The following is an 18,590-nucleotide window of genomic DNA, read 5'->3' on the forward strand; positions in this document are numbered from 1 at the left end:
GTTACCACGTATGGGTATATGGGGGTGCTTTCCCTACACTGTCATTTTCCCCGGAAATGCAGACGAGGAAGGATCGCTATTTTCCCGGGATAATTTTATTTGATCACGAATGTACATTTTCTAACACCAGATTGACGGAGCGAGTCAATTTGACTCATTTACGATTTTATTACTCTATATGTACGTATATAGAAAAACTTAAATAATTTTTTTTTGAAACATATGCTAATTCCTTAGTTCCAAAAATCCATATGTGCTATACCTATTTCGACGGATTTATTTGTCCGGCAATATAGTGTTAACCCCTAAAAGATCTCTAATATGATTAATACCTCTGAAATTCAAGGATGATTTTTTTGAAAAAGAAAAGAGTCAAACAACACCTATGATTTTCTACTCCTATCACTACCTAATCACAGCAATTTGTACTACAATATATAAAAAAGAAGAACATCGAATTACCATCCCCTTTAATAGAATTAATCACCATCAATCCTCGTTTCTTTTTTGACCAAAGATTATCAAAGTACCATTTTGTGTGTTCGCTTCAGCTAGCCTAATTTCGAATACATTAGAGCATAATGAACCGCTTGATACGGTGACGCGTTAAAAAGGCACCCACGTCCCTTTTGTGTCCCCGTTTGGTGGGGCCCCATATAGCGATGCATAGTATGCTTTCACGAAATTGGATACACGCTTTCGTCCCACGTGGGTCTGGAATGAACCTCAAGGGTTCCACGACCTCTTCAACGATGAATATACACCGGCTTTTATTAAAGGGACAACGCATCACACCCTTGAATAGGTGGAGCACTTTATCATACCATCAGAGTGGAATAAGGACGAGAAAGGATCTCCTTTGAATTTATAACCATCATCGTGAAGCTTAGTAGACGCATCGTTCTCTTCCAGACTGATTCTCCTTCTCGAGGCTCACGACCAATGAAAGGCCACGTCTCTCTCCCTATTGGTACCACTCTGCCGGAAATCAATTTGAAACGGTCAGAGGATCAACCACGTACAATGTTTTCAGAAACATTTTCCTTTCACGCGATGGCTATTCTTTGAACCCTCCAGAGGAATGTTAAATATTTTAGTAGAGCTCGGCGCAGAGTGATATGGAAACATTATAGTCTGAAAGATAAATCTTAGATCCTCCTTGCGATAATATTGTTACACGGAGGTTACCGTCGAAAAAACAATAGAATATTGTTTTAAATAACATTACTAATCTTAGATATTGGATAATGAAGCGTTTAAATGCCACGGCCAGAAAATGGTAATGTGCGGTTAGTTCCAAACGAAAATGAATATTTATCAAAAAATAAAGAAAAGTTTAAATTGTGAGATATTGCAGGGGGGGAAACCCCCAAAGGTTAACCGAAGTCGTAGAAGAGATCCACGCATCGCATATAAAAGACACTCTCCAGGGGAAAGTGTTAACGTATTGACGTCACTCGTACGCAAGATATCTTTCCGTGGAATCGACCTCCTTTCGAGGTCGACTACACCGGATTACCGACTTGCTATGCTGACCGCATGAAAAAAAGAATCTTACGCAAAATTTATTAAAATATGTCTACAAGAACAATTCAGATTCTAAATAACAGCAATTATACTCTTGGGGCAATTTTGTGTGCCCCAAAGTAAAGTAATAATTTAAATCATACTAAATTAATTTGCATACAATCTCTTCACTAGAAAAATTGAGAAATGAAAAATTCTTAATCACACAGAATGTCGAGCATTGTTCAGCTTACTATAATTAATATAAACCAGAAGATACCGGATCTTCGGATTCTTGGTACTCAAATCAGTCTGTCCAGCGTTTCCTGGTATCTAGATGTGGAAAAAGAAATCGAGAAACTAGTTTCACACAATTAAACCGTCTCACCGATGTCAGGCTGGTTGTTTTTCCAGGTACCGATGTCTCACAGGGCGAACGCGTAATCGACGTGTTTACGAGGCGTCGCGCGAATAATAACGGCGTGGCAATGTTGCGTGTCGCGGTACAACCTGCGCGCACGCGACACGTGCGTGGATTTTCATTCATAAATCGCTGGCAAAACTACGAGAGTGCTACGGATGAGTCATTCGAGCGGCGTCCCGTGCCGTGCCGCGCCACGCCGCGCACCGCTTCAAACTGAGCTAAGCTTGGCGAAAATAAAAACTTATGCAAATTGCCTGACGGATATTGCTCGTCGTCGCAGTAACACTTTCAGCTTCGTGGAAACTGTTTACGGAAGCCGGAAATGACTTGGACAGATAAGGAATTGCAGATATCTAATTATCTTGTTAGAGTCGACAAACTGGCGGGAAATGATATGATCAGAGACTAATAGGCGTATTAACTTTTGATAAATTAATTTTTTCATTGTTCTATTTAAAAAAATAATAATAATATTGTAGATATGAATTTCGCGGTTAGAATGTAGAGAAGGGAAAAAAAGAAACGATTATGTTTGTCGCGAGGCCAAGAGGCAGCAGGATGACACCTCTTGCCTTATGACCCGCGTTCATATTGCTACCACTAAACTTAACCCAGGCCTTCGTTCAACTAAACCCTCTAATTGGTGGGTTAACGAGCGTTAACTCCGGGCTTCCTGTCAGATTTAACTGTTTTCCTTCGGTGTCGTGCACACAAAGCATTCTTAAATTCGCCAGAGAATGCTTTTCCTCCACCCAGGACAATACACTCCGGTTCAATGACTGACATTGGTGAACAGAATAAAAACTACCAGATCACTTTTCTTTAAAAACATGATTTTAATTAGGACACTGTATCACTAACTTAAGTCAAACTAATGCTATCAGACTATTTTTTTTTTTTTTTAATTTTAGTATATCAATTATATTATTGTTGTTTTTCTATTCTTTTGTGTGAAAGATAAGCAAGCTTTGTCTTTTATCAGTTAATGATAACGTTAGTTACAGATAGCATCAAATAATACCATCTTTAGTCAAATACTTTCTCTTCCAAATGGCTATGATATATTATTATGGAACCGTTTATTTACTACGAATTCTGTTCACCTTAAGAATAAAAAAAGGTCCTATGAACGTTTGTTCCAAAAGACTTGTTTTGTTTTTAGAATGACAAAGGTCAGGATTTTTTGTAGGATTCATAGAAGTCATTTTCGACCGAGTGTCGAGGGAAGACGTTCGCAAAAGATCATGAAGGTCTTAATGACAACATTAACCGTCGGATGATGTAAAATACCTTAGAAACCGCTTATGTAATTACACGCCATAAATAGAGACTTTTAAGATCCTTATCTATTCCTTCCAAGATAATCTTATTAAGATAAAAGTACGGTCAGAAAATGGCATTAAAGAAGTTAATATCCATGTCTTCCGTAATTGTAGGTGGAAAATTTTCCTCTAGGTTTCTTATTCCCTAGTGACTTAAGTCCATTGACAATCTATACAATATAATTGGAAGTTTGAAGGAAAAAAAAAATAAGAAAAATACAATTGTAAGAATATTGATATGTTCTAGAAGAAATGGAAAAGTAAACGAGAAAAATAATACAGGTAGAAGAATCGAGGATTCAAAGCGATAACGCGGTTCTTAGAAATTCGAGCGAAGACGTCATCGACGAGTACGACCTCAATTACCGACTCAATTACCCGCTATCACTGTGCAACACTTTCTACTTTCATGCTTCAATTTTTTATTTAACGTTTTAATCCTATCTCACGTATACGAAAATTCCAGTACCTAAAAATGGCTAAAAACGTAATTGGAAATGCGTCAAAGAACCTATCAGTGAAAATAAAAATTGCAATAATTTTGTTCCGGCCACGAGGAGTAAGATAAATGGTCGTACAAACTGCGACTAAGTTCACGGCGATCGTTACCACTTCGGATGATATCGATCGACTTTCGACCGTGACACCTGGATGTGCACACAATCGATGTTCGTTTATATCGAACCAACAAAATATATTTGTGCTACCATTTTACGATATATTAATAGATGCCTGTTATCGAAAGTGTTTTCTCTTACCATAGCCTTTTCCTCTTTCGTCAGCTGCCAGGGGTCAGAAAAGTTTGATGTCGGCGGATACATCGAAAACATCGTGTAATTGTGATCTTCGACGATAGTGTCGTAAAAGCCTGCGCTAGGCACACGTTGCGTCATCTGTGAGCGGTTTTGCTTTCAAAACTTCACCACAAGACAAATAAAAGGAAAGAAGAAATATCTAGTTGCTCCTTCGCGGAAGAGTTTTAACTCGACAGTTTACTTTGAACGCGAGCCAAGAACACTCGCGACGAAACGAAACGGCACGATACCCTTTTCTCGTTCACCGATGTCACGTTTCTTACCGAGTATACTACAACCACGTTCGATCAAACGGCATAGACACGTATAAATTGATAGAGTCTGCTTTTTCCCCGTCACTGTCACGTACAAGTTCAACCATGCAACAACGAAGTAACAACGTGACTGTTCAAGTGTCGCGTGTGCTTACGTATCCCAACTGAGCCCGCCAATGTAACTGGGAAACTATATAGAAAGACAGCCGCTCGACCCCCCACCAATCAGCGTCGAGCGACCACTACGTGACGTCATCGCCATCTTGATTGCTGATTCGCGCGATAGCTCGCGGCCAATCAACGTGTCCCTTACGTACCGAAATACTGTTTGTATCTCGACTTCCACGGAATCGGCTAACGCGCCACCAAGAACTAGATCCCCTTTTCTAGGTATACTGATCGTTAACTTTGCATAATTTGCCAAACGAATAGCTAATCTTAATCGTTTAACGGGACATATGTTAATGCAAACTTCTGTTCATCGTTCCACCAGCGATTAAATTTAGAGAATACGTCTAAAGAACTCCAACTTACAACACACTGTCGTTTAAGTTTGCTAATGGCGCGACCGATGAGGTTATTTGAATGTTTAAACATTGCGATGGATAAAAATCATTCGATATATGTATAATTACAGTTTTATCGTAACATTTGAACTTTTTGTGTATTGTTTATGTAACACACGGCTATATATACTTTCCTTACTTTCGGGTACTGTACCGTAACGGTATTAGGAAATACATCGAGAAATTTTATGCCTACTCCTTTGTTAAATAGACGTTAGATGAACAAAAATAATTTCGAGTGTAATAAAAGATTATCTGACTTCGGTAATTATTTCAAAGCACACAGGTGTTTCGAGTTGGTTATTTCAACTCGGCGATAAATAAAAGATTATTCGAAGCGTGTATCTTAAGCGAATAAAGTATCATTTTTATAGTTACTTAAATAATAGGCTGTACGATAACGAGCCAAGCCTGCACGTGGTTTATTGCGCGTTAGATTCGCGGCCAGATGTGTGGAACAGCGAAAAATAGGAAAAAATTATTGTGACGCTGAGAGGCTATCGTCGCGAGAGCAACAAATGCGTTTCTCACTTATTTCGGTACGGGGAATTCCCTGATGTATGCACGCACCGTGCTCGTCTCTTTGTTCTTGTTTCGATGTATATGCGCGGACACACGTGCAACGAACTCGACGAACTCTGCCAGTCCGGTGCAACGTACGTGTGAACGCACTTTGTCCAAGAATTATAAAAAAAAAAAATAATCAAGAAAGAGAAATCCATTGTGCTTGAGACTATATGGAGCATATGAGAAGTGTATTAAAAGCGAAGTCTCAACACATTACAATTACATATACAATTACAAATAGAATAAATTCGGGAATTTTGCAAAATATGGCATTGTGATTCTATCTTTTTTTTTTTTTTTTTTTTTTTTTTTTAATATCTTGCAAAAAGTTGAGGGTGTTTATCTTCATTGCAAGTATAAGCCTGCCTTTAATCGCCATGTTGTTAGCATTGGCGGTAGCACAGGTATGAATACCGAGACCGAAGGGATAATGATTTACGACCTTGTTTTGCACACTCGGGAAACAATACCGCTATGAAGTTGAACGGAAGCAGCCCTTCAGCGTGCACAGGGCGAGAAAATACAATATCGGTCCCTTCCTCAGCTCCGAGAAAAATACTGATCCTGACAGATTTATGATGTTGTTTTGGTAGAAAAGTCTACTGACAGAGAAAGAAATGCGAAATATCAACAGAGAATGATTCATACGGAAGGTCTAAGATTGTCTATCATAAAACGTTTCAACACCTTAAACTGTTTCGAATTTCTATATTGAGAAAAACATTTTTTTTTTTTTACAAAATATAAGCTATCCTTCTGAAAGATAATTTCTCATCGGAATTCGCTCTAATTATCTCAGGTAGGAACGCTTACTCCGAGTGGATTGCTTTTTAATTGCGGTTCGGAGGTTGTGCGCGGTCTAAAAATGTCCTCGCTAATTACAGGATACTAGTCAATTACTGTTACACGAACAATTGGAAACCTTTTAGAAACACAGGTATAAGAAATTCTTGAGATTTTAATTTGCACGTACCGCTGATGGTATATTAGTGATCAAATCAGGCTTTTCGATAAGCAAGAATTCTAAACATTATAATTTTTACCATATTAATATTAAAAATGATTTAAAAGCAAAAGAATATGATATTTCAGTTATTAGATATTATAAAATTTAGTATATAACTGAGAAGTTTGAATAATATATCAATTTCAATTCATATTTCTCACGTAAACGTTTACGCACACGTGATTGGCCAGACGCCTACACCGTATATGTGTATATTATATGGGGTCTTTTACCGTACAATGTTATTCTCTCCGGAAATGCGCACGGGAAAAGATGGGAACCCGAGACATCATTTTTCCAAGGGAAGCCTGATTTGATCACGAATATATCTACATACCTCAAATGTATGTTGATTCTGACTTTTTATTAAGTGGATAATTAACAAATAATATCTCAAGAACGTGTAAATGATCAAAATTAAGATTCACTCTAATTATTTTTCATACGACTTCACCCAATTTCCGAACAATCGATGCCATTCGAAAGCGCAGCTCTGAAACACTTTATGACGAATAAAGTATTAAACGACTGGTGAATGGGAAATTCAACGTGGGTCACAGGAGGTACCTCGGTCACGTAGGAAGAAAAATTGAGGACTCGAAGAGGTTAACGATGCCGACATGTCGTCAGGCACACAAAGGAGTAGAAAATCAAAGATTGAACGACCCCAAAAGGATCCGGCCAGCTTTGTCTTGTTGTAAAACAAAGAGACATTTTAATGAGCACCGGGGGTCAATCGAATGTTTATGGGTAAACCAAAAAAGCCGCGAGGGCCGACGCGTTGCGCGGCATAACAATGGTTGCCGAAAATCGTGGACAAGGGAAAAGCGGAAGCCTTGAATGGAACAGCCTTTTCTCCAGCACGGAAAACTGTGAGCGGATATTTTTGAATATTCAGAGGAACAAAGAGGGAATAAGTAATCGGATGCGACGCCGTGAATCAGTCAGTCTTCTCCGTATGCGTGTCAAAGGATCTGTGTAGCGTGTGCTTTTACTCTCGCCACGGATAAAACACGAACCGGGCATTATCCACGGACAATAAAGGAAGATACAATGGAGGAGGGAACAAGATTATACCTTCGTGACTTTGTTGTCGATCGAACGCTTACTGGAGATTTCTAAGAAAACTTGGAAACCCTCAGGAGGCAAAGTACAACTTCTCTGTATACGTACTTCTTTGTTATTTCGTTGTCTGAGAAGGACAGTTATAAATAAGTCATATTTAACGAAGATATCCTTTAAAAAAAGAAACCACGTGAAATCACGCGAGATTTGCATCGTTCGGAGGCAAAAGGCAGTATTCGATATCTAGGCCATCAACAGATACTTTCTCCCTAAGCCCAATATATCCGAAAATGGCTGCCACCTATAGATACGCTAGTTTCACTCAATCTAGTCGTCCTTGACCACGAATTACAGTAAAACAACGGTAAAGAGGATAAATAGCAAAATCAGAATTCAAAGCCTATCGCAAAATTCTATGAATCCAACTCTTATTGGCAAGGCAGACTATGACGTCCTAAATGCCCCGGGAATCTCATGGTCTTGAAAGTTTAGATCACTAATCAAATTCGAAGCGATTCGAAGCTCCATTATATTTAAATTGTCGAAAAACTTTCAAGGGGAATTTTTTGAGAGGTGGCAATCCTGACTACTAAAGCAGGTCCCTGTTTTTCCCCGTGGCTCTGATCGTAAATATATTTTTTGTGCCGCCACGAGCCGTAAAGTATTCGCGATTCTGCCGTCACGTTTCTTCTTCGTCGTTAGTACTATTTACATTTTATCGGTCGATTTCTTTGTCTGAACCCTACCGTTAATGGCGACGGAGATAATTAGGTGACAACAGCTGGCTTGGCCGGCTATCTACTCGCAACATTAATGCTGCGCAGTACTACGATCTATGGTTCTGCGCACACGAGACAGACGCGTGTGATTGTTGCGTCGTAGATGTGTATGTATATGTTGGCGCGCACACGTGCGACGAGTGCGCGTGTCAATGTGGCAAGGCGCGTGTTTTTAAATGGCCGAGGCTATCACCCGGCGACCGTGTAAGGGTTCTTTATAAAACAGCTGTTGGGGACAGCAGAAGCCATGTCAGTCGAAATGCAGCTAGATCAATACCATCGTCTGCCAGAGAATTTATACGTAGGGTGTTGTAAGGGTTACCGGTCGACGAGGGTGCGCGTTAAACCCTCCAACGCTGTTGTCAACAGCACAAACCATGCACGAATGTGTAAGAATGTTATATGCCTTTGTTCCGTTCGTGTTGAAATATTTTATCTAATGTGAATTTTAACTCATTCGCTGAAGACTTATGGATCCATAACGAATTTCTATAGCTTACTATAGCCTTTCGGTTTTCGGGGAATTCAGGATTAAAATTCCTAGTCTCCTACACTTCACCTCACCTAAGAAAAACCTAAGTTATACGGGACTATACACTGGTTAGAAATGACGCAAGTAAAAGAAAATGAAAATTAGCATAATCGTTCGCTTCTATAAATGTATTCAACGTCAAAGCATATACCGCATCGTTGGGAACCTGTTTCACCAAGTGCATTTAAAATTTATAATTTTATGTTTCATCGAAATGTTTATCGAGAAAAAGATATTTTTCTAATTACTAAATAAGTAGATTAAAATAATTGTTAGATTGCTATGTTGCAACGAGGATCATTGATCTGTAGAGATCAGTGAATGGACGTTGATACGTAAGATAGCATTTCATTGGCTAATTCTATAGTAACTCGGAAGTTGATTGGTTGTCCTAATGTAAGTACCGTGCGCCTTAAACGGATAGCTACGTTATAGTCGGGGACGAGAATGAAAGTTGTTTATCCAAGCGTGTACATTTTACTTAGCTTCAATCCGAATTAACATTATCATGGCGCAAGAATAATTTTTTTTTTTATTTAGATGACAATTGTTATCTGAACCATGTGTTCACGATTCGCTGAGAATTGTGAAAACCGAAAATCATGTTTTTACTTTGAACAGTTTATAGCGATGACGCCACGCGACTTATAAATTTAGATTTCGGTGTGTGTACCATCTTCGAGTGACGGAACGATTACATCTTCGTTGTCTAGACGATTGTTAAGTGTATTGTTTAAAATTAACGACTTTTTTAAATTGTAGATAAAAAATATGTTACAGATAGGGCCCTGACATTTCGGGGGTCCGAGGCGAGCTCCGAAAAAGGGCCCCTTCACATATATGTACATTTAAACATTACTCTTCTTGCATTCTTAGACAAAAAATCGTCTTATGGGGGCCCTGGACCTTGGAGGGCCCTAGACGGCCGCCTAGTCTACCTAAGCCCAGGGCCGGCCCTGGTTACAGGTAGATATTAAATACATACATATTAACAAAATGCTAATTCCCCAGATTTAGTGTCAGAAAGATTTCCTCCAATAAAATCAGAAATCTGTCAAGGTTTATAAATTGGTAACATTCTTGGTAATCGTTTTACAGACATCAAACTTTGACACGATTTTTTGTAGAAACGCTAAAGCCACTTCTTGGTAACACCCAGAAGCCTATCGTTAATGAAACCTATCATTTCGAATAATGCTTAATCATTCTGGGAAACTTGGTTACGTAACGACATTTAGTAGACTTTATATTCACGGCAATGCTCGAATATCTGGCAGAAATTCGCGGATTGTACTCAACCAATCACGTGAACGCTGCTTATCAAACCACGTAACCTATACATATGCATAATTGCGGTTGCATAAGTAGCCATATTTAAACAGAGAAACTTACGCGACATGGCTTGTTTACATGTGCTTAGGTATAGAACAGCATGGATAATGGATACTCACGTTACTAGGTAGCATGGATGAATTCGCGATGCTGGAGAGAAAATCATGGCTGACGCGAGAGCTTTGTGACGTCCCGCTATCGCTGGACACGCTCGAGCTGTCGTAAAGTGCTTCCGACACGTCGAGTTTCATGTTTACGTTGTTCAGGCGCAAGGAGATTATGTACCTGGTTCGTTTCTTCACGCGAAACAAGAAAAAAGTCAACGACGGTTCTCGTAGCGTTTATAACCTCTCTTTTTCGAAGCTGGTGTACCTAATCCGACTGAAAAAGGTACACGAGATTCTTGTTACGAAGAACTCGAAAGCAGCACACACTGATCGCAGGTTCCTTTGCCCGAAACTGTGTGAAACTGCGCCCGATGACTCATACCGTGGGGGAATACCTCGAGGTTCGCGCACGTTCGGTCCTCGGCTCAACGATCTACCTCTGCTCTTTCTACTCGTCGAGGCTCCACGAACGCGTATGACGTCATTAGCTTCTCCCAGGCGACCAATCACGACGCTCGCTGCGCTACGTTCGCGACGATCGAGCCAGGGCCGTCACTACATGTGCGTATAACGGGTTCCATATACCAGGTGCTGTGATTAGACACTATTTAACAAAATAGCACAGTGAACAGAAAAATTGAATTGATGAAGCCTTTTTTCCATATGCTTACTATTTATTTACATATCACTCTAAGAGTCATACCTACTATGATACGATCTTTCTGTTTATAGAATAGAGTGATGCTCCAGATTATTTCTGAGATAAGGACAAAATAGTAATGCAAAGACCTTTCTGCAATCGCTCGAACGATCCACTTGCCTTGAATTCTAAATCCATCCTCATTCCTGCATCATTCCCAACAGACTACTACTTGTTTTCCAATTACAATTTCACCGTTGACCGAGTCGCGGTACTATTACACAGTCATTTCATTGCTGGTTCCCTATCGTTGGCGTAACGGTTATTGCGCAATCGATAGTACCATTAGAGTGGAACTTCCTGAGCAATACCGAATGTCAGAATCCATAGGTGCAGAGTTTCCTAGGCACATAGTACAGTTTAGAGTCCACAGTAGCGTCGCTTAGCGACGAAAATTTCGAATGAACGGCGCGCTCCGTTTCCAAGAATCGCCGATGAGTCATACCGTGGCAGGTCGTGTGGGCGGTGAACGGGGTAGCCGGAACATATCGAACAAGACGTCTGACTCACCAATCTGATATGTTGGATATTCGCGCCTTTAACCTGCTCCCTTTGGATGGCTAGACGTTCTTCAACCTGCCGTTTCCTCTTGCTTTTGAAGCACGTACACAGGTGCCATACCTGCGTAACCAGGTTGCCAAGATACGATGAAGCTGTAGGTTACTAGTTCCCTCTAGCCTCGTACACACTTCGTTATTAGTTTGATGCATGATCAGCCGTGAAATGCAACGAACGGTGTTGATCAGATCGAAGGGAAAGATAAATCAGTCATTTCTTTAAATCGAGATATCTAATGCGAACGACGGAGAGTAATGAGTTCTCTTAACGTACGAGAGCCGAGGAGAAAGGAGGAAGGAGATGAGACTCTCGGCTGCTGTAATGTAACGCGTAATTTTTAATAATTATCAGAAACAAGTAGGAATGTTTAGTAACTCTGGTACAGCAGATCGTCAAATATATAGTATGAGAGGTGATCGATATGGAGTCAATTTTTACCAATAGTAAAATCATTATCTTCAGTCAGGTAAAGTGTCTCCGAAGAGCGTACTGTTATGCCTTCGAGATATGTCTCATTACGGGCATGAAGGGGCTGACATTCACCTGCTTAGCTTCGCACCATGATGAAATTCGAATAGACAGCCGGTCGTCGTCCTTGAGCTAACTTCTGCCTATAGCCAAGGCCTCAACTTAGCGGCCACATTTGAACGTTACCCGATTGGAAAAATTACTACGCCATGGAATGTCATTGCCGTCGGTAAATCGGTGCCGCCGGTCTGCCTCGCATGTGCTCGAAGAATACACGCGGTCTCGTTGTTTTGCCTGTTTCTTGGGGGGAACTGTAGGATAAGCCTTGTTCATAGTTATTTTCTTGAGATTAATAAGTCATCTGTCGATCTTCATTGTGTAAAAAACACCTCTATGGAATTTCCGTCTACATGGCATTCAAGTTTTTTGGTTTACTAAAAAGATTATATGGGGGAGCCTAGTTTTTATATCAATGACAATATATTACATATGCGCAATTAGGAATTGAAGCAACATATTCCTGATACAACGCACTCAAGTTTCCTTCCTTATCTTATCTGTGTATAACACGGATAAAAAAGACAGTTATTTTAGTAGTTACTAATAATAACGATTGCAAATCAATAGATACATTCCCGGTTTGTTTGTCTCTGTTTTATAAACGTAGCAAGTAATCGTGGAAGCGTTGTTTCATTTTTCCTGTCAATCACCTTTGATGCCAGGATAAGGTTTGCAGAGCACGTGCAAGTGCATCGAGACGATCAATGATAACTTATTGATCGAGCAAAATCACGGTGGTCGAATTTTATTGAAATTCTGAGAGGCTTGAAATCTGGGTCAAGAAAATGTCGACCAACCTATTTCTCTAAATATCAATGACAATTTATGTACACCGATACTCGTTTAATGCCATATAACACGATGCCAGGTAATTGATACATATCGGTGTTAATTAGCGCACGATTAAATCGGTTCCAGCATAACTTGCAACGAAATAGGGAAACAAGAAATCAGAACCGATTTTCCTACACGTGCGTAACCATCTCGTATAACCTCGCAACATGTCGTTTATCTTCGCGTGCCTTTCCTGGCGGCGACACAAAAGCGCGCGATAAATGTCACGTGGCTGCTGCCATCGCAGCAGTTTCTGAAACAAAGAAGGAAACGCCTAATGCGAAATTGTCGTTGAACGATTTGCGAACAATACTCGACCGAGAGGAACGGAATCGAGCTTGGACTATGCTCTCTCGTTGCAGCTGCGAGAGACGGACAAGAATCGTGTTTAAAACGACGCACGCCGTGGAAGTTGCGCGAAATGAGTCAACACCCCCGCGTCGCACCGCGCCGCTCTGGTTCGCCTCTTGCAAAACGCACGTGCGTTTCGGTTCGCTTGTGCGGTTTACAAACCGTTCGAGATAAAACGCGCTGGCCGAGAGGGTACAGGTCTCGGGGCTATACGTATATTACGTTGCTTAATAAATCGGGTATGGTCAACCGTGCAAACAGCCTGATTATATCCGACCGAGTTTTGTACATACATCTGTGCGCCATTATCCTCGTATTCGTATAGTTAATCCTTTGCGGTCTATTTAATCCGTACATTAGACGCAATTTATCAAAGGATTTAAATAATGTTAGGTTTACTTTGGAAATTTTAAGAAGTTTACCATAAATCATAGCTTTTGTAATTAATATATTCATAAGGTATTACTTGCTAATTACCTACTTAATTGAAACTATAATCTTTCCACGATACCCACCATGTTTCCGGTGCCATTTGAAAGAGTATCTAGGGTTGATGAACTTAACTTTACAATTCCATTGTACCGATACACCATCGCTATGGAAGAATTCTTAAAACTTTCAGTGTCTGAAATAATAAATTCGATAAACAGGAAGTTGAAAATGAAATTGCTATATACGTTGGTTCAGTGTTTATCCTCTTTTGTACTTGCCAAGGTTGACGACTAGAAGGATGGCAATATAGCATCTGATGGAAAAACAGGACAAAGGCATTGTTTCTGCCTGAGAGAACGATTTCGTTGGAAACATCGACAAGAATGTAAATTGCCAAGGTCGTTACGGTTGCATTAATTGCAAGAGAACATTCGAGCGTTGCAAAAGAAACATTTATAATATTATTGTTGCTTATCGATCTTTATTCGACGATAATAATTAATTTGATGCTTAAACTTTAGGTAAACAAGGCGACAGCTCTCGAAGAGAAATAATTTGTACAACTAACGGTCAACGATTTTTTTAAGTGGCGAACTTACGTGTTTACCGTGCACGGAGCATTGTGGACACCATTTTGCGTGGGCGTAAACGGTCGGGCACCAGTCTGGGAATTATAAATTTTAAGGTGGCCAGCTGTAATTTTCGCTAATCTCTTTTTTGTATTCAGACACGACCCCTTTGGCAGAGAAATAATCCTTTTTCTGTGCGTGGTTTGCGATGTCTAGTTCAACAAACTATTGTATGCAAAACAGTAGACGCCAGCAACAATATTCCCATCTTTGAAAGCGCTTCGTTCAATCTCATCGTGGGAAGGAAAGAAAAAAGTATTTGCAGTTCACGGTTGAACGTTTGAACTTGTCAAAAATTAGATGATTCAGAGGCTAGATAATATGATATATTATCTACAAATTTCTAACCTCAACATGCTTTAATAGCTTTGTTATTGTTTGATATTTATTACTAGGCTCGTGTCAACATTCATATGGCACGTTCGTGATCGAAGAAAATCGCGTACCGCCGTTTGTAATCGTTAGAAGAAAAAAAAGAAGCGATTTCAGGTCGTGTTATATGTTACGATTATCGCCGCAATTAGTCATATCTCTATCGCGAATGAGTAAGATTTAAGCATGCAGGAAATGTTTCGGTAGACCGTAGCCTTTGTGTGTGTATAGTCCTGTAAGAGATACTAACGCTTAAATGCCATGAGATAAGAAACAGTTTAACACGCGTTTAACATTGTGATTTCTATTTTCCTAAGCTGTGTCGCACGATAAACCGGAAATTTAAAGCCGGTCGTCGATAACATTCTACTGACTTTGATCTTTGATTACACACGCGAGTAATTAATAAAAGACTCTGCCATACCCTGAACATAATTAATCTGCTTTAAATTTGCAATAGGAAAATTAAAACAGCGATAATACAAGTACAAAATGAAACACTGGAAAAGTTGTTGGGAAATCAGACTTAATGAAAGCCGTGTAAAAATACATCGATGACACACGAAAATGGTATTCTGCTAAAACAAAAGTAAAACCGTCTTCTCTCTAAATGTCAGAATAGAATGCAAATAACAGAGTTAATTGATTATTTACCTACTAGGTATAACCCGCTCGTCCCTCGCATATCTGCAGCCCGTGTCCGAATAGAGAACAGCGAATGAAAAAAAGAAAGAGAAGCTGCAATCCTGACAATCGGCAAAGATTAAACCTTGATCGCTTCTTCCTCTTTTTCACTCGCTGTTTTTTACTTCTCCCGGGTTTGGTGAGGGAATGCGCGCGCAGCTAAAATGTGCGACCCATAGACTTTCTATAGAAAAATTGAAACCTCGGTAACTTTTGACTCCGACCACTTACTTATCGTAAGAGGAGTCTCTGAAAAACGAAATACATTTTTCGGGAGAGATTGAGCTTCGCTGGCTGCGCTCAACTATAGACATCTACGGTGAAATACGGGTACTGACGACGCGACGGTAAGAGCGCGCGCTTTAAAAGCTTTCCTTCACGGCAGGGAAGTACCGTGATTGGTCGCTAGGATCGCTGTCAGCCAATCAGCAAAGATCCCGTACTTTCCGACAAGAACTCGTTCGCCTTTTCGCATTCGTAGCGTAAGATGTCGCGAGTCCTTCGGTAACGAACGCGATCGGCCGAGACGCTCGTCAACAATCAATGACAGTCGGGGCCGGGAGTTGTGTAGTGTCTGTAATTGCATTTTCGCCGGAAAAACTTTCTTCGTTTGCGTGCCGTGTGTCGTTATGCAACAATAGTCCGCTGGTTTTACGCATCGTGGAACGCGCGTGTCGGGTGTTCGGTCTGGCAGTAAATCGATCGTGCCGCGGTCGTTTGTTTCACGGGACATCGGGTTCAAAGAAGAAACAGAGACAGCAGACGACGAGGTGAAACGACGACGACTAAGAACGGTACGAAACATTCGGAGTCGAGCACGCGGTTTGTTCCTGTCACATTTTTCCCCGTTAAAGCCGGTTCTATGCCGTCGTGTACGACGTTTAATTTTATCTTGTGATCGCCGTGGCGTTTATTTGCGTATCGGGTTTGCTTTCCGTGTTGTCGAAGAAGGTGCGACCACGACACAAGCTGCACACACGAGGGCTAACTACGGGCGGTATCGAGAGGGCGACGATAGGTTAGCCTGCTGACACCAACATCCGGATGGCGGATCACGGGAAAATGTAAGTGAATATCATCCTTTAATTAATTCGTTACATCCTCCGTGACAACGGATTTCGACAAGAAATTTTGTAATGGTTTTCGAAACACCTCGTTCGCCAGTCGCGTCACAACCTTGCACTTGAATGTCATTTTCGCTCGTTTTTACTTTCGTTCTCGTTGACACACCGTGAGACGACGTGCCCTATTTGGGCGTGACAATGTTTTCCATCTAAACTCGGAACATCAAAGTTTCTATAGTTCTGTCGGAAGCGACGTGACCTTGCTAGACACCAGCAAGGTTTTAAAGATTCTCTCGCTTTGACTGGCAAACGAGGGCCTCTTGGCCGCGACAAGTACCACGGAGAGTCCGTGGTGTTAGCTCGAGTCTCTCGTCGAAAGAGAGGCAGACTTTGATCGTTCTTTTCAAGATGTATTACGGGCTTCGTTCCCGTTGACTGCGTAACGAGCGGCAAATTATTGGTACCTGCACATCATGTACCGTGTGTGACAAAGCGTTTATCCACCATCAAACACGTAGGCTAATGTAACCAGTGCATATGTGTTCGTGTGCGTGGATGTACGTGTATTGCCGCGACATAGTAGTGGCATCTGACCCACGATGAAGGTGAATTACGGCATCGCACGATTAACGACCAACGATGGTTTCTCGCGATACGTGGGGACGGATGGTAAATTCTTCACGGATCTTATAGATCACAATTGACGCTCAGACACGATCCACATTATCGAACGTATATTATTCCATTGTTTAGGTTATACATTGTTGGATCGGAACGTTATTCGATATTCGATCTAATCGAGAATGAAGCATGGGTGGATGGCGAGTGGATCGTGGGCGGATCGTTAGCCTTTTTGTTGCGAGCCACAACCGTAAGCGGGTCGATAACGTAGATCTTAAAACCGTGGACATTCGCCGTAACATTAATAACGATATAAATATTAATCAATAGTGAGTTGAACCACAGTCGCGAATATCAGTGTGTAGATGCGACATTAGACCAGCTTCATGGAGACGGTCAAACTCCAAGGGAGCAGATTTATTCATGACGCATTCCACCGGCCATTTCACTCCGTTCCTCTTGCGGGCTGTTGTAGTGTTTCTGGAATTGTATTATTCCGCTTTAAGCATCGAGACCCTTCGGCGTCGAGAGATCGATATTTGGTCATGTTACGCGAAACTACGGCCCACGCGTTCTCGTGTTTTTACATCGTTACCCCCTTCTTTTCGCGAAAGACTTCTCACACAGGACTCTTGTTACAATAATAGCAATCAAACATTTCAATGCAATTATTTAATAAATAAATCTTATCTATCGTTTATTAGGCGTGTTGATATTATTAAGAAAAAAAATTGAGTAACTCTGTGGTATCGATCCACCTTCCCTCGCTTCAAGCTTTAACTGGTTCAATCGTGGCGGGAAAATTTGAAATTGTGAAACGAACGACGCTAGGTTAGGTTCGTACCGGTCGCTGATAAATATTGATGAATTTTTTCCCTTCCTTTGTGTGATTCGTGATGTAGCACTATTGTAACACTCGTCTGACGTCACTTATTATGTAATCGTGTCGTAAAGCGTGGTTAATGTTTATACGGGCTTCTTTATCTTGCCGCGTATGCTGAAGATAGGTTTTCGATCTTACGTGAAAGTATGCGACACCGTGTTTGCGTATGAAACGAACATCCTCAGGGATTCTGATTAACCCTGCGTCCAAGGATTAAATTTTCTTAATTTATTTGGGACAGATAATATTGCCGCGTTATTAAGTCCCCTCTCTGTTATTTTTCATAATAAATACTGGATGTATACTTCACTTTCAATTTATCAACAAGGCGTATCTTCAAGATCAAGTTTCCTTAGGGTACCATGCCTATATTGTATCGCATTCGTTTCAAAAGAAATTACCATTCAATCCAGCAAAAAGTGTAACGTTTTCATGTAAGAAATGCATAATTGACCTTAACGCGTCCTTGGTGCCTGAAGTTAGGTTATACCATCATAAACACCCATGATTTATTTCGTGTATTTTATATAAACGGTGTCTCGCCGTATTTGAATAAGTAGAAAATCCATAAGGAAGTCGTTAACATTTTCATAAACGAAACATTCTTATGGATTAACAAGTATTTTAATAACCGTTGCAATAATATATGGAACGAGGTT

The 18,590-nt window shown here is 40.6% G+C and overlaps 2 protein-coding genes across 5 annotated transcripts in view; one reads left to right on the forward strand and one right to left on the reverse strand.

The window, feature by feature from the left end:
* The window catches only part of kay (transcription factor kayak), a 30,045-nt gene extending 19,346 nt beyond the window's left edge, over positions 1-10,699 (reverse strand). Inside the window, exon 1 of one of the 3 annotated variants that reach the window (XM_034321610.2) lies at positions 10,288-10,699. In XM_034321610.2, the coding sequence (XP_034177501.1) occupies positions 10,288-10,419 (132 nt within the window). In that variant the 5' untranslated portion in view covers positions 10,420-10,699. Of the gene's footprint in view, positions 1-1,894; positions 2,823-4,010; positions 5,667-10,287 lie in introns of those variants that run through there. The other 2 variants (XM_034321609.2, XM_076691205.1) reach the window with 2 other exon arrangements.
* A 5,229-nt stretch (positions 10,700-15,928) lies between these two features.
* The window catches only part of mtd (TLD domain-containing protein mustard), a 125,679-nt gene continuing 123,017 nt past the window's right edge, over positions 15,929-18,590 (forward strand). For both annotated transcript variants that reach the window (XM_034320939.2, XM_034320940.2), the window contains exon 1: positions 15,929-16,427. In XM_034320939.2, coding sequence (XP_034176830.2) covers positions 16,408-16,427 — 20 coding nt within the window. In that variant the 5' untranslated portion in view covers positions 15,929-16,407. The remainder of the gene's footprint in view (positions 16,428-18,590) is intronic.

The sequence above is a fragment of the Osmia lignaria genome, chromosome 12 (assembly GCF_051020975.1).
Source record: "Osmia lignaria lignaria isolate PbOS001 chromosome 12, iyOsmLign1, whole genome shotgun sequence".
Taxonomy (NCBI): domain Eukaryota; kingdom Metazoa; phylum Arthropoda; class Insecta; order Hymenoptera; family Megachilidae; genus Osmia; species Osmia lignaria.